This window comes from Besnoitia besnoiti, assembly GCF_002563875.1.
Source record: "Besnoitia besnoiti strain Bb-Ger1 chromosome Unknown contig00007, whole genome shotgun sequence".
In the NCBI taxonomy this organism is placed as follows: Eukaryota; Apicomplexa; class Conoidasida; order Eucoccidiorida; family Sarcocystidae; genus Besnoitia; species Besnoitia besnoiti.
The window spans coordinates 682,869-697,883 of record NW_021703915.1 but is presented as its reverse complement, the minus strand read 5'-3'; the positions used below and the strand labels follow the sequence as shown (position 1 = coordinate 697,883).

The 15,015-nt window shown below is 62.3% G+C and overlaps 1 protein-coding gene across 1 annotated transcript; it reads right to left on the bottom strand.

Moving 5' to 3' along the window:
* Positions 1-1,257: 1,257 nt before the first annotated feature.
* Positions 1,258-12,260, bottom strand: BESB_071290 (uncharacterized protein; the record flags this gene model as incomplete). The annotated part of the gene is made up of 6 exons (XM_029365502.1): positions 1,258-6,618; positions 6,883-9,618; positions 9,904-10,032; positions 10,454-10,556; positions 10,855-11,012; positions 11,400-12,260. 6 exons carry the CDS (start codon positions 12,258-12,260, stop codon positions 1,258-1,260), a joined length of 9,348 nt encoding a protein of 3,115 aa, XP_029217986.1.
* Between the last annotated feature and the right edge of the window lie 2,755 nt (positions 12,261-15,015).

Sequence of the window (15,015 nt, the reverse complement as noted above, 5' to 3'; positions counted from 1 at the left end):
CCAATCTCCTCGCTTCGCCGCGTCTCCAGCTCGCATCTGCTTACATGTGAAGAAGAACCAGAAAGCCACTGCCCCCACGCAGGCGTCGCTCAAACTGGACTGGGGTGCTAGAAGACGGCGGAGACTGCGGGTTTAGCTTAGGGCGTAGGAAACGGGCCACGGGGACAGCCCCTCCGTCGCGGCCAATTTCTTTCTGTTTGCCCAGCCTAAGTTATCTATCCTGTTCACACCACTAGAGAAGAGCGCGTAGATTTGTATCGTCTCTAGTATATGCTAGCGCTGAGCTGAACGCGGAAGGCGAGCGAGAAGGAAGGAATAGACACTCGCTGCTGCCAGCGCGCAGTCATCGAGCCGCCCACACGCGGCCTGGCAAAGCTGGGATTCGAGGGCGATGATGGGGGACGAACCCTCTACGCAGACCCCATAGATTTTGCAGCAGCTGTGTTTTTTTCGAGGACGCGCCGTCCACAGGGCAGGGCGGCACGCGCACCAAACAGCGTCTTTTGCGACAGAAGGGGGAAAATGCGGACGCACCGGACACCTCAGCGCGTTCCATTACCACAGGAGACCGAACCGCTTTAACTCCGTTTTCTCAAAGAAACAGGCACTAGGCGTGGGCGGTGGGACACGAAGGTGTGACCTCCGTCGGCTCCGTTAGAAAAGCGCGGAAACATTGAAAATACAAAGCAGCGAGAACGTCCACATCGGGATCTTGTTTGATTCTCGCCAGCGCACGTTGCTCTAAACAGAAACCCCCCCGCATCGCATGCTTGTCTGGGCAACAAAATAGAGCGTTACGTTTCAATCAAATCCCATAAACAATGACAACGCAGTGCTCGGCACGACGCACATCCCGGCGACGCTCGCCTCTTTTGAGGCAAGACGGAAGCTGAGAATTCCGTGCGGGTTTATAGCTCGCCTCACGTGACAAACAAACGTGCAAAACGGAGCAAAAAACGAGCGCTGTGTAGCTAAAACAGTTCTACAGAAGAGACTGCTTCTCACATCTCCACAAATCACAACCCCCGTGCTGAAGGGTACAAAGACCATAGACAAGTCAACTCAGCAGCCTTTGCTAGCCTCTTTCGCTGTTAGTGGGAAGCGGAAACTCCCAACGATATATGCAAATAAAACCCAGGAAGAACCCAGGGCATCGAAGGAAATCACTCAATTGCTCCGGTCGCGGCCGCGTCCGGCTGCCACAGCCTCGCATACCCCTCTTTTCTCTTGCCGCCTCTCCTCCTGGAGTCGCTAGACTTAGCCTTCCTTCTGAATGCCGCCGAGCGAGACGGAAAGACTGAATTGCGTGGGCAAGAAGGAAGAGAGGAGACAGGACAGAGAGGAGGAGTACGACACAGTGGTGATAGTTTCGCGACTGTTGTGTTCGCATTTCTTTTCGGCGCACACCGTGGCGCCGAAGCCCATCGTCTTTTGTTCGAGGACGAGTCGCTCGCGGTGCGTCTCGAAGTCACTACCCTTGGCGCTCTGCATGACCCAGACTGCGCCCTCCTGACCCCTCTGCTCCTCGACGACTCTCGCCTCTCCGCCCCCTTCGCTGCGCATGTAGCGCTCCGTGCGCTCGAGCCGCCGCGCGCGGTCGCCGACTGGGGAGTCCGTGCGGCTGCAGACGACGCTGCAGTGCCGACTCACGCGGCGACGGGCGTCCAGGCAACTCAGCGCCTTCTCACACTTCCCAGGAAGCGGCAGGCGCCCCTCGAGAAACGCCAGGGCGTCGCTCTTCCGCGCGGCCGGCAGGCGTCCCAGCGAGGCCAGCGACGCGGTCGACTCCGGCTCGATCTTCTCTGACGACGCCAGCGCACGCGCCGCCTCCGCGTAGGCCGCCGCGGCTGCGGCGGCGTGCGCGGCTGCGGTCAGCGCCGCACTCGTCGCGCGCGAGGCTGACAGGAGAGGCGCCGAGGTCGAGACCTCGCGCGCGAGGGTACCGCGGGGAGTCAGGCGCTCGGAGCAGACCTCCCGAATCAGGATGCCGCCGTGTGCGCCCTCGTCGTCGCGCCGTCGAGGACTCGACGGCGAAGTCTGGAAGGCGGAGGGCAGACGCGTGGGGTCACGGGAGGTCGGCGAAGGCTCCATGTCTCGGGTCAGAATGCTCGACACATCGTCGTCGTCGCGCTTGACGTAGCGGATCACGCGGCGCCGGCGGGAGAGCGCGACGGAGGACGAGAAGGAAGTGTTGGCGAGCGAGCGGCCGTGGCCTCTCCCGCGCCAGTCGTCCTCCCCCGCCCCGCATCGGCGCTGAGGAAGTCCGCCCAACTGCCGCCGCGTCAACGGCCCTACGGTGGAGCACGAAGAAGAGGACGACGACGAGCACGAGGACGGCGAGTCGAGCGCGGCGAAGATCTTGTCGGGATCGTTCGCGTCGCCAGAAAGCCAGGCAGATGGCGGATTCGGTTCGCTTGCGAAAAACGACGCGTGCAAGTGGAACCGGTCCATCTCGTTGTCCTCGTCGTCGCGCTCCATCACAACGTCTTGAAACTCGTGAACCTGCCCGAGGGAGCACACGTTCTTGCGGTCGTCCGCGAAGTAGCTCGCGTGCCGAGCGAAGGCCGCCGACGCCGCCGACATCCCGCTCTCGGCGTCCTTCTTCGGCTCCAAGTCGTGGAGGAAAAGGAAGTCCAGCCCGCTGCACGTCGTCTGCCTCGTCACCGGCGAGCTATCCAAGGCCGACGCGCACCGCCCGTCCTTATCCCGTGAAAAAGGAAAGGGCAGAGTCTCTTCTTCCCTCCCGTCTTCAGACAGCAGAGCGGGGAGCCGCGGCGGAGAAGCCGCCTGGCTCTCACCCCCCTCGAGCTCCTCGTCTTCTTCGGATATCGGCTTCAGAGATGGCGGACACGCCTCGCTCTTTGTCGGTTCATCTTTGAGAACTAGCGGCGCAAACAAGTCTCCACGCTCCGCTCCCCCGGCTCTAGCAGCCGGCCTCCTCTCGAGTTCGTCTTCATCATCGTCGGCTGCAGCTTCGGCTCCTCCGTGCTCTTCGCTGTCGCCAACAAACGTCAAGAACTCGAGTCGCCGATCTTCCAGCGGCAGCTGCGGGACCTCGGGGCGCGGGTACTGCAGAACTCCGTCCAGCGCTCGCTGCTCCGCCTCCTCTCCACTGGGTTCCTCTGAAAGAGGCTCAGCGGGACGCGCCCCCTCGCAGCTAGAACCTTCCTCGTCGCTCTGCCTCTCGCGCTCGCTTTGCTCCCAGCCTGCGCGCCCGTCCTGCTCAACTGACTCCGCCTCCAGCCGCAGTGCTTCGTCTGCGTGCCCGAGAGGCACGACCGAGTCGCCGCCGTCCGTAGCCTCAGCAGGCGCCGGCGGCGCATAGGGCGACTGGGGCTCTGCGGCGGGCAAGGCAGTGCTCTCTGTGAAGGCGAGGCCTGTGGCGGCAGCGCAGGACGGCGACAAAAGACAGGGCGGAGAGAGAGGAGCGCAGGGCGGAGTACCAGCAGGGCGCGGCAGCTTATCGTGGGTGGGCTGCGGATTCCAAGGTTGCGCCAACGACGGGGAATACTGCTTCAAATGCGGAGTCGTCCACCCGCGGGTCTCCTCGCCTCCGCCGCCCTGTTGCGGCGTCCCGCTGCTGCGCATACCTTCATCTGGCAGGCGCGTCGGCAACTTGGGCCACGCAGGGACGAGGACGTGGGGCGACCAGGAGGAAATGAGGCCTGCGGAGGCGCGCACAGACGGCGAGGAGAAGAACGCAATGCGCCCAGACTGCTCACCGTCTCCACAGTCGCCGTCTTTCGCCCCTTCCGCCTGTTCCCTCTTTGCCCGCACCATGAAGTGGCAAAGCGGTATATGCGAAAACAGGCTCTGCGACCACGGAACGCGGTCCATGGGCACCGCCCTGCCCAAAAGCGCGTCGCCTTGAGCCGAGGCCTCCGCCCTCGAGTCGGCGTCTCTCTCCTTCTTCTCGAAGTCTCCCTCCGCGGCCTCCGCAGTCTCTCCGCCCGCCCCTACGTCGGTCGCTGCAGCCGCGCCCGAAGACAGGCGCTCTTCATCCGCACGCGCCGTTTCCAGCGCGTCTTTCGCCAGCGAGCACGACGGGACGGCCTCGGGCGCGGACACGGGGATAGACGGGGACGGCAGGCCGCCGAGGGCGCGGGGAGACACCGGCGAAGAAGACGCGACGTGATCCTCCGCTTCTCGTTCGTCCCTCGCCTCCGTCAAGGCGCCGGCGGCGCCCTCCGCCGTGGTGCCCATGTCTGCGGAGAGAGAAACGTCCTCAGCAAGGTGAGAGGCGGCATCTCCGCCCACAGTCGAGTAGGCGCCCGCGCCTGCATCTTCTCCGCCCACAGTCGAGTAGGCGCCCGCGCCTGCATCTGAAAGATCCCGCGCAGCCTCCGCAGTCGCCTGCGGAGACTGGCGCGGCCGGAAGAACACGTCGGCTGTGCGCGGCAGCGAGAACCGGCGGTCCGACGGAGACGCGTTGTGCGACGCAGGAAGGATGTCGGAGTTCTGTCGCCTTTCGCGCTCCTCTTCCTCGCGGCAAACGGCGCTCAGCGCAGACAGAGAGGCCGACAGCCTCGTCCCGCCCGCGTCGGGGCGCAGGGGCGACTGCGGCGCACGGAAGCGGCACGAACCCCCGAGAAGCGGAGAGGCCGTGAGGAGGACCGGCGGAGGCGCGTGGGTCGCCGGCAAGACACAGGGCGACGACGAAAACGCAGGACGCGCCGTGGAGACACGCGCCGAGGACGACGACGTGGCGGTAGTACAGAAAGTGGAGACAGACGATGTGTGCCGTAGGGCCTCTTCAGTTGCTGTTTGTTCCTCCGCGTCGTGTCTCTTCTTTCCCCCAACGTCATGTCCCGCGTCACCGAACGCGCTCCCCGCCACAGCTTCATGTTCTCCGCCGAGGCGGCTGCAGCGCCACTCATCTGCGCCCAGATCCGCCGCGCACGCCGCCTCGCTTGTTTCGCACACAGCACCCTCGCATGTCTGCGTTTCGTTGCGTTCTTCTATAAGGGACTCTGAAGCATCGCGATTGGTCCCCCCCTTGTCGCCTCTCTCCTCGTGGTGATACTTCAAGAAGCAAAACCCGTTAGAAGTCTGCTCGGGAACCTCAAATGTCGGCGCAACAGAAATTTGCAGCTCCACAGACGAGCTCCGCCCGCCGGGAGCGGCTCGCCACCGCGCGGGCGAAAATGCGCGTGAAGGCGGAGGCGCCGACGAAGGCGGCGCGGTGCTCTGCAGGACGGTCTCGTGGAAGCCCGCGCCCAAACTGGAGGCGGACGACAGGCACGAAGGCGACGCTTCAGAGGAGACGACGGAAGGCGCCGACGGCCCCGCTCCGCGCGCTGAAAGAGAGCCCGCCGAGGGAGGGTAAGACGCGGCCGGAGCGTGGGAGGAGTTGCAGCCGGACGCGGACGACGGCGAGACGGCAGAAGGTGAGGGCGACGCAGAGCAGAACGCCGACGGATAGACAGAGGACACCAGGGAAGCGGACGGCGAAGGCGGCGCGCCCGCGAAGGCCGACGCAGGGCATGCGGCAGCCATGCGACAGACGTCATCGCGATGGCCTTGCGCGGAACAAGGCGACGACGAAGAAGGCATGAGGAGGGAAGAGGAGCCGCACGAAGACGCCTCAACGGACGCAGACGAGAACTGCTCCGAGGAAGCGTCGTAAGAGGAAGGCGAACAGGCTGAGGAAGAAGCGGATGCGAACGAGCACGAGCTCACGGAGCAGGAGGCGTACGGAGAGCACGCATCCGTCGGCGACTTCTCTGAAGGAGGGTGGAGGGGGATGGCGAGGCTCTGGGCATGCAGGCGCAGGCAGAAGGCAGGAGAAGAAGGGGACGCGAAAAGAAGAGGTGCGCAGTCCGCAGGCTGCGTGATGCCCAAGAGCGGCGGCCGCGACCCATGCGGCACGACAGGCACGTCCGCTGAGCAGAGAGGAGCTGAAGCGGGCGCCCGCCGCGGAGGCGAGGAGGACGAGCAGAAGGACGCGGCAAAGGAGGAGTACGACGCCCGGCGTAGATCCTTCTGCGGCAGCGAGCGCTGCGGAACAGGCACTGCATGCTCGCCAGGGGCATCGCGGCCGCGCTGGCCGGAGGGCGACACCACCGATCCCACCTGCGCTGGATCCGACGACTCCACTCTAGAGAGGAGTCCAGATCGAGGCGAGGAGGAAGATGAAGAGTACGAAATCCTCTGCAGCTCGTCCCGGAGGGTCTCGAACGCCTGCCCTGCGTCACTCTCTGCGCACTTACCCCTCTCCTCCTTCGCAGGGCAGCTGACGTCCACGACTGAGCCCGCGGGCAGACTGAGGGGGCACGACGCAAACCCGGGCGGCGCAGAGGTCAGCGGAGCAGTGAAAAGGCGGGGGGAGGCAGGGAGCCATCCTGCGCGCGGCGGAAGATGATGAAGCAGAGAGGGCGCCGACGCGATGGTCGGCGGCGGCGCAGCCTTGTGAAGCGACTGCCGGGACAGCAGCCGACTACACTGGCGCCACGGCGACCCTGCTGACACGCCGGCCTCTGCAGTAAAAACGGCATCCGCCTCCTCCGGCTTGTCGCCGCCCTGCTGCATGCGGCCCGCGCTCTCAGGGCTGCGGACTACGCGCCTCCCGGAAAGCGACCGCAGAGGCGTGGCCGCGGCGGCGCTCGAGAGATCTGCCGTCTGAAAGGACAAGAAGCGACAACAGGAAAGGGCTTGCAGGGTTGGACATACACCGTGAGACACAGCCGCGAAGAGATCTGGGACACGCGCGTGTGTGGTCGTCCTCACGGAACGCAGTCGTCACACTCTCTCAGCTGGTGCCGTGGTCGTCACCGGAGTATTTCTCGCCAGCACAGTTAGCTGTGCCTCTCACTCCTCTCACCAAAGGCGCTGCGAGCACACGCGGAGACTCGTAAATCCCCTCTGAATCATGGTGATTCTTACCCTGATTTCGCGCTTGACTCCCTTGGACGCGAGCGTGTCCTCGCCGTCGCCCCCAGGCGCCCCGCGGCCGTCTGTCTCTCGGCCTCCACTCAACCGCATCGCCTCGTCTCCTGTCGCATCGAAACTCTGGTGCGCTGCCTCCGTCGCGACGCTGTCGCTCAACCGCACAGGCCGTTCGATCTTTCGCGAGGCGAGCCCTCGCTCCAGCCGTGGCAGGGACGCGGTGAAAAACTTGGAGCCGCCGGACGCAGCGGAGCCTGCACCAGAGGCGCTGCTCAAGCTCGACGCGGCTGGAGAGAGCAGAGTCTCCCGGCCACGGAAAGCGACGTCCCCTGGGCCAGCCATCCGCGGAAGCCGCAGCGCACGAGCCGGCGAACTGCTGAGCGCAGGGTCTGTGTCTCTCTTGTGGGTCCGCTCTCGCTGGAGAGCTCGGGAAGTCTCCTGCTGCAGGAAGCCTGCCAGCATAGTCGAGAGGCTTCGGGCGTCAGGCGCGAAAAATGCCCGCGCAACAGACTCCGCGGCGACCACGTCCTCAGTAACTTGTCCCTCGGTCTGGGGACGCCCCTGGCGAGTAGGCGGGCGTGAGAACGACGCGGCGCCGGGAAGGCACCTCCGCGACAGAGCGACGCTCGGCGCCGAGAGCGGCGCGGGGAACGTCGCGTTGTCGGAGTGGGGAGGCTGCGGACGCGCCCCACGGAAAGGAAAGGCAACGGAAGACGTTGCCGAAGTCGGGTTCTGTCTGAGGAACAGGCCGCGTCGCACAGCAGAAGAGGAACGCGGAAGCTCGCCCCCCTCATTCAAATATGTCTGGTCGTCGCCCGTAGCCTCTGCGAAAGATTCACAGGTCTCTGGGTCGCCGCCCTCGTCCCACGGAGATGCGTCCCGCCCCGCTGGTTCAACCTGCTCGCCCTCCTCAGCATCGCGGGCGCTCTCGTCCTTGATCCGCCGCAGCGGCATGTCGAGTACGGGGTCGGCGCCTTCGAACAGAAGGGCAGACACGGAGGGGACAGTCTCCGACGGCTCCGTGCAGTCCTCAGAAGCAGAAACCTCGTCATCGAAGAGAGCAAAATCGTCTGCATCTTCCGCGAGGCAGCTGAAGTCGTCGTCGATATCCTCAGAGACACAATAGGAGGCGTCCACGTGGTGATCAACAACCGACGAAGACAAGCACGAGGCGCACAAGCTCGGTCTGAGTTTTTCTGTCTCGAGGTCTTCTTCGCAGTCCTGCTCGCGGGCTTCCTCGCCTCCATCCCCCCAGCCCGCAGAAGGCCCGCTCCCACTGGGCTCCGCCTGAAGCCTGCCGCGCCCCACAGTGCGTCCCCTACCGACCGGGGCGAGTGCGTCGCGTGCCCCGCCTGCCTCGCGTCTGCGGCGCTCTGCGCCTCCATCGCGCGCCCGACCGGTTCCAGAGTCTCTTCCCGGCATGCCGCAGGTGGGCGCGTGGACGCCGCGCGCAAGGGGTCCCGATAAGGAGACTGTGCGCCCCGGGAGCCCGCGTCGCTTGAAGGCGCCGCGGTCGCCCTCTTTGCGCTTCTCGGCGAACCCGCCGCTGTCAACCAGTAGATGCCCAGACCGGGACGCTGTGTCACCTGCAGTCCAGCTGCTACGCCGAGCAGCGCGCTCGCAGCTCAGCAGCGCGTCGAGGTGAGGGTATTCAATGCCCTCGGAGCTGCTGCTCCCGCGCCGCGCCCCGTCCTCCACCCCGGCAGACATCGACGCAGATGAACCGACACCCGCGACCGTCGGGCGCGACGGGATGCGCCGGCGATCGTGCCGGGCGACGGAGTGAGAAAGAGACACCCACTTCCCTATTCCGGAGTGGCTCGGCGAGTGGGAGACAGGAAACTTGCCCCTTGCGTGCTCCGTGGTCTCGCCCTTGGTAAGGCTCCGCGTGAGAGACGCAGCGCCGGAACGGCTGGCCCTTTGGCTCGGCACCCGCCGCGAAGAGCGCAGACGGTCTCCGCCGGGCCCCTGCCAGGTGGACGAACTCAAATTACTATCAGTCTTGCTGAAGCTGGCCATGGAGCCCTTCGCCTCAACCGCCAAAAAGTCCTGCAGCGAGAGGGACGAAGGCCGCCGCGTATCCTGCGACGAGATGCCGCCCGCTCCATAGGACCCGGAGACACTCTCGCCGCTCGGCGTCGCATCCTCCGCCGCCTTTCCTCGGATTCGCACGGTCAATGTCGGAGGCGAGGAGGTCGCCGAAGACAACCAGCGCGCTTCGTCCACGTCCCCTCCTTCGGCGCCTTCCCCTTCGCGGCCGCCCTGAGGCCGCCCCGCGACAAGACGGTGAGAGGCAAGGCGTCGCCCCCACTCGCGCTTGTGACCCAGTGCAGCCCCTCCCCGCCCCGCGCCGGCCTTCCGACTCGCAGAAAGGCTTCCCTCGGCGCCGCCGCGAGTGCGAGAGGAGCCCGTCTTCGAGCCCGCAGAGACGCCCGCTGGGGACGAGGCGTCTACGGAGAGAGCTGGGACTGAGCACGTCCGCGACGCCACGCGCGCCGCCGAGGCGGTCTCAACGGCTCGGCGCCCTGTCACGCCTGCTGCCTTTTTGGTGCGCAGATTCGAAGACACTTTCCGGAAGAAAACTTGCAGGGGGACGAGAATGTCCCCGTAAAACGACTCAAACGACATGCCCACGTTGTGGTCGGTCTCCGCAAACCGTGCAACGCGAAGCGACGGCGGCTGACGCGCCGCTTCCCACAGACGCTTCGTGTGCGCCATTGGGATAACGTCGTCCTGCAGGGCGCAGGAATCACACGCGCGCAGCGCCAATGTCGCCTACTCGGACAAAAAAGTCTACGACCGCAAGACGGTGAACGAGATACCACGGTCCGCATGCATTCAGTGCTGACCCTTCAACGCTACGTCTCACAGCCGCAGCATCCACAGTATCACGGGGAAATGCGACAGGAGCGACGACAAAGTGCAAGAGAGCACGCAGCAAGGAGTCGCAAACCGAGAAGCAAAGACCCCGAGGACTACGAGGTTAACAAGGACGTGAGAAAACCGACACGTATTTACCTCTTTGCCGTGGATAATGCACAGCGGCACTGTGGGGATACTCTCAATCGCCGCTTCGTTGTTCCAGTGATGGTGAACCAAGACGTTAGTCAGCGCGAGAGGTGCATCCGCCCAATCTGCTGCAACGGCCTGGAAAGCCATCGCGGGAGGGAGAGAGTAGAGGAGAGCACACGAACGAGCACAGAACCGTGGGACGTGACACAGATGCAAGCCTAGCTCTCCTAGAGAGATTGCGGGCGAGAGCGGTCGCGGTTGTAATCGTCATCCGCCTTCCCGCGCGACCTCATCTATACTCTGCTCAAAGCAGGATTGAGGCTGGACGGTTGACAACGAACAGAACGTTCAGCACACCCACTCCGAGCGCTGGCCGGACAGGCCTCTACGAATCGCGACGAATCCCTCGCAGGGTCTCACAGAAACAACTAGACAGAACCCGGTCGAGCTCCCCAAAAGGCCGCCCTAAACCTCTTCCTAGACCCTAAACCCTCCCTTTTTTCAACCTCGCACGGTATGCAAGCCGTTGAAGCAGAAAGAAAAACAGGGGACTTACCGAAAGGGAGACATACGGCGAAAGAAGGACGAGACCGCCAACTTGCACGTTGCACTGCGCGAGGTGAGACGCCAGCCACGCAGCTGCGCCCGTCCCTATGGACCTGCGGAAATGAGTAGAAACGGCGTCAGGTGAAACAAAGTTGACCAAGACGCAGCGCGATGCGCGCACTGAGGATTGGTGAACTGGCGCATACCCAAACATACAGAGGTAAGTGAAGTCCGCAAAGTTACAGACGGCGAGATGGAGCGCAGCCGCCGGTCATCAGTCACGGAAGAGAGAGAGGATTACAAGCACACGACGGCGAAAAGGACCCAATAAGACGGCCACAAAGCGTGCCGAAGCGAGCATCAGCCGCGGCAGAGCTCCCAGCTGGAATTCAATAGAAATTCCGTTCTTACCTGCCGCAGAGAATAATTCTGTCGATAGGGAAAAGCAGCTTGTCGACGAGAAATTCAAAGGCGATCCGGGCGCACAAATCGATTCCCCGGCTGCTTTTGTCGTAGTCCTCCAGCAGCCCGTAACCCGGATATTCAAAAATCAGGATCGTCGCTCCGAGCTGAATAAAAGGACACACAAACCGTCCGAGCAGCCAACATATGCTCACGTGTACCCGCCCCTTCCCCCGCCTTCCCCCCCTCCCCAACCGCTTTTGCTTCTGCATGTGTGAAACACGGACGACGAAAAGCGCTCCAAAGCCTTGACCTTTCCCCAGCTCCACTCGGCTCTCACAGGTAGCGATGCCGCGAGATTCTGGCGCCTCCGCGGCTCTGGGACACTCGACAGTCTGCTGATTCAGTCTCAACACGGTGCTTGTCGACGTGTGAATCGCGATCGCTGAAGCCGCTTAAGCAGCCGGGTCCGGCAGCGAGAGGCCTTTGCACGGAGTCAAGGGAGACCAGACAGTCCAGTCTCTCTCCTAGAGCAAAGGAAACTGGCGACTCACCTCGTCGGCGAGGATCTGCAACCATCCGCGCATCATGTTTGCGTCGCAGGCGTTGCCGTGGAAGTAGAGGATGCAGAAGCCTTTCCCATCCTTCCGGCGGCCGCCGCTTCCGTCGCAGCTCGTCCCAAGGCCGCTCAGGTCGCCTTCTGTACCCTCTGTCTCTTCGAAGAAGGTTTTCCCGGGTCCATGCAGCGCGGCCTCCTTGCGCCCTGCGGCGGAGCCGTGCGTCGGGTCGTCGCCGGTTAGTGAACAGGCGCTGGAAGAAGCGTCAAGCGGCTCCGCCGCACACGCTTCATCGAGGGCGCCGGAGCCGCTGTGCGCAAGCGCGCATGGGCAACCGCTGTCGTCGCCTTGCTCGCTGAGGGGCGGCGGCAGCGACGCCCTCTCGGCGAGTCCGGACCCGCCAACATTCGACTCGACGGAACCGCCCGAGCGCCTCCGGCTCAGCAGGCCTGGCTGCCTCGCGCCTCCTTGACCCGCCTGCGCAAGGAGAGCGTGGCGGATTCTGTCGGAAGCCAGCGAGTTGAGGCCTTCCTGTTTGCCGGAAGCGAGACAAGGAGAGGAGCTGGGGCGATGGTCTGGAAACTCCGCGGATCCCGAGGCAGACGACGCGAAGACGGCACGCGGTAGCGGGAAACGCGAGGGCAGACCCCGCGACAGGAGCGACCCGGTGAAGGGCGCCCCTGCGCCCCGGCGCGCCGGAGTGAGGCGCGGCCGAATCAGAAAGGCTGGAACCTCCCGCGAAGGAATGTATTTGGATCGCAGCAGCAGGAGCCCGGGCGTGTCCATGTCGTACGACGACGGCGGCGCCGGGAATACCAGGGTGGAATCCACGAGCGGGTTACTGTAGGTCGTCCCCATGGTGGTTGTGGGTCGGGAAGAAAACAGCTTTGCTAGCCAACAGTGCCGACAGAGCCACGCGAAGACGCTGGACGGACGCGAAAACGAACTGCTGCCGGCGTCAGGTCAGTCTCATCATCGAGATCTCGATGTGTGCGACGGAGGAGGGGGATAACTAAACCGGATTCAGATGAGGAGTGCCGCACGCTTCAGGTTGAAGAGCCCAGGCAACGTGCTGCACAGCGTGACATGAGGAATGCGAAACCTGCGCTGTGGCCAAAACGTGTGACGCAGAATCCGCACAAGCGCAGCTGGAGAGCTATTCACCGGAGTCACATGCGCGTGCAGCACGGGGATAATGACAAGTAGAAACGACATGGACAAAGGATTTCGGAAACAAAACAGGCAAGACGACGGAGGACGAAAAGACAAACGCAATCCTGAGAAGAGGGAGACGGTTCTACACCGTAACACTCTCTCGACCGAAGGAAAAAGCGCCTGAGTTGTGTTGTCTTTCAACACTGAATGGTTTTAAAGAGTGCCGAAGCGCACCTCAGCAGAAAAGAAAAACGAGGGAAAGTCGACTCTGGAAACTTGAAGGCTAGTGGGTGTAGGGTATGGGGACGCGCAGAGACGCCGAGGGGGTCGCCGCTTAGGCTGCCACCTTGCCCGCGACGCAGAAGTAGCTGAACACCATGGCAAAAAGCAGAATTTCGCGGGTACACAGAAACTAGGAAAAGGCCGTGATGCCGACCAAAGTCCCTGTAAAGCTCGCCAATGTCCGCAAATCGAGAGCGACACACGGTGGGCACGGAGGTCGACGGCGGATTGTCGCAGACTATCCACAATCGGTCTTCACGCTTCCTTGCCCGCCTCTTTCCCGACGGAGGCGGTTCGGGAGACAACTTCAACCTCAGAAAAGCTCAGAGTAAGAAGTCAGCAGAATAAAAGCTCAGGTCGAATCTAGGTCCCCCTCAGTCGTTGTTGGGCATGCCATGGCTTCTATTTCGTCACGCCGAGTGCCCATTTGAAATTCGGAGGAGGGAAAGAAGCCAGCCACAGAAATATCTCGCAGGATACTCCGGATGAAGGATGTCGACGCTGCGCGGCAGCGCGTGTGTGTGAAGCAGACGCGTCAAGCACTCATGTGAGAGCTCAGGGCAGCGAATGCCACCCAGCAAATGGAAAAAATGATTATTTTGTCCTCCCGTACTGTGACCTAGCACCCGTTTAGCCACCGGTACAAGCTGATTAAGCAGGAGAACTGACTCTCAACACACACTGAGTGGAAATCTGCCGAGCGCCAACAGCCAGAGGGGTCTCCCGCGGACGAACCGGTATCTCGAGCTTTCAAACGACGACGGCGATAAGTCATGCGTTGTTTATGCTAATTTTTGTCGGGCAGGGATGTTTTCTGTGCGAATGTGATTGGCCTAGTAGCGGAGGTTCCCAGGTGAGTCAAGGACTCTTCAACGGGTATACGCCGTCTACCCTCTCACCCGTCTGTAAGCCAGTGTACGCGACCCCTCCTCCGCGCCCCCCCCCCCCCCTCACTCGAGCAGCAAGAGTCTCCCTACCCTTGTAAAATTGACGCGGCATCTCTTATGTCTGCAAATTATGTTTGCTGCTTTCCTTTCTCCACTCGTCCACTCCTTTCCTACCCCCTTTTCTTATTAGATCTGCTGGAAATTCTGGCTTGCTTTGGGGAGTTGTCGTGAAAAGGAATTGCCGACTCACAGAGCATCCTAGTGACACGCCCTGCCGGCGATTTGAGGTTCATCGTAAAGCCCTCGCCTGCCAATATGCGACATTGTATGCCTCACTGCAAAGCGACATGCGCCTTGCCTTGAATTAGTGTTGGTGTGCACGTTTATAGGCCGGTTGAGCCTCCGAAGACGCGAACCGCCGGTTCGGTTGCCCGGATGTTCTATGATACGTCACGGGGTGGCAGGTGCCTTGATACGCGCGAACAGCGAGAAGAAAAGTGGGCTTAAAGAAAAGGCTTAGGCGAGAGGTCACATTCTTGAAATATGTATCTGGGAGTCTCTAATCGCGGTGGAGGATTCTGTGCTGCGGCACGGCAGTCAGAACGCAACTCGCAGTTCGAGATGGCAACAATAGAGAGTTCACCATATTAAGCAAGTAACTCTATGACATGGTATGCAGCGCTATGTCCAGCATTATTTCAAGAAAAAGCACCACTCCACATCTGTTAGCTCATTGCTTGTCCTGAAGGTGGCACCCAGATGAAGAAGCTACGGCAGCAGGGACGAGATGATTCACCCTTCTTGGCGGGCTCAGTTCCACTTATGATGCCTGTCCCTGGCAAGAATGAGGGCATCCAGTCGATCCACTCCTATCCTGGGCTATCTTCTGAAACAGGGGGGAGAGGGGTGCGACAGCGGCCGTACTTAAGCAACGTCGAGAAAGAGACATTGATCCGTGGCACGCACGCCGGTGCTGGACTGGAGTGATAAGCGTATCATCTCTCACTATGGAGTAATGCATAGGGACAAGAATGCCCTGAAACCGCGCCCTGGGACGCTGCTGTATTGTCGAGAACTAGGAAGGTAGGTGGCTGACAAGGCACACAGACTGATTATGTACCAGGGACGCTCCTTATAATGCCTCAACCAGGGCAGCTGCAGGGGAGCGCCTCCCTCGGTTTTCGGATTGTATCCCCTTCCAGTTTGCTAAACACGATGGAGCAACTGTTGTAAACGGCAAAAGAAGTCGCATGAGGCAACAGAATCGTGGGTCTCCCTCAGCTCTGTCG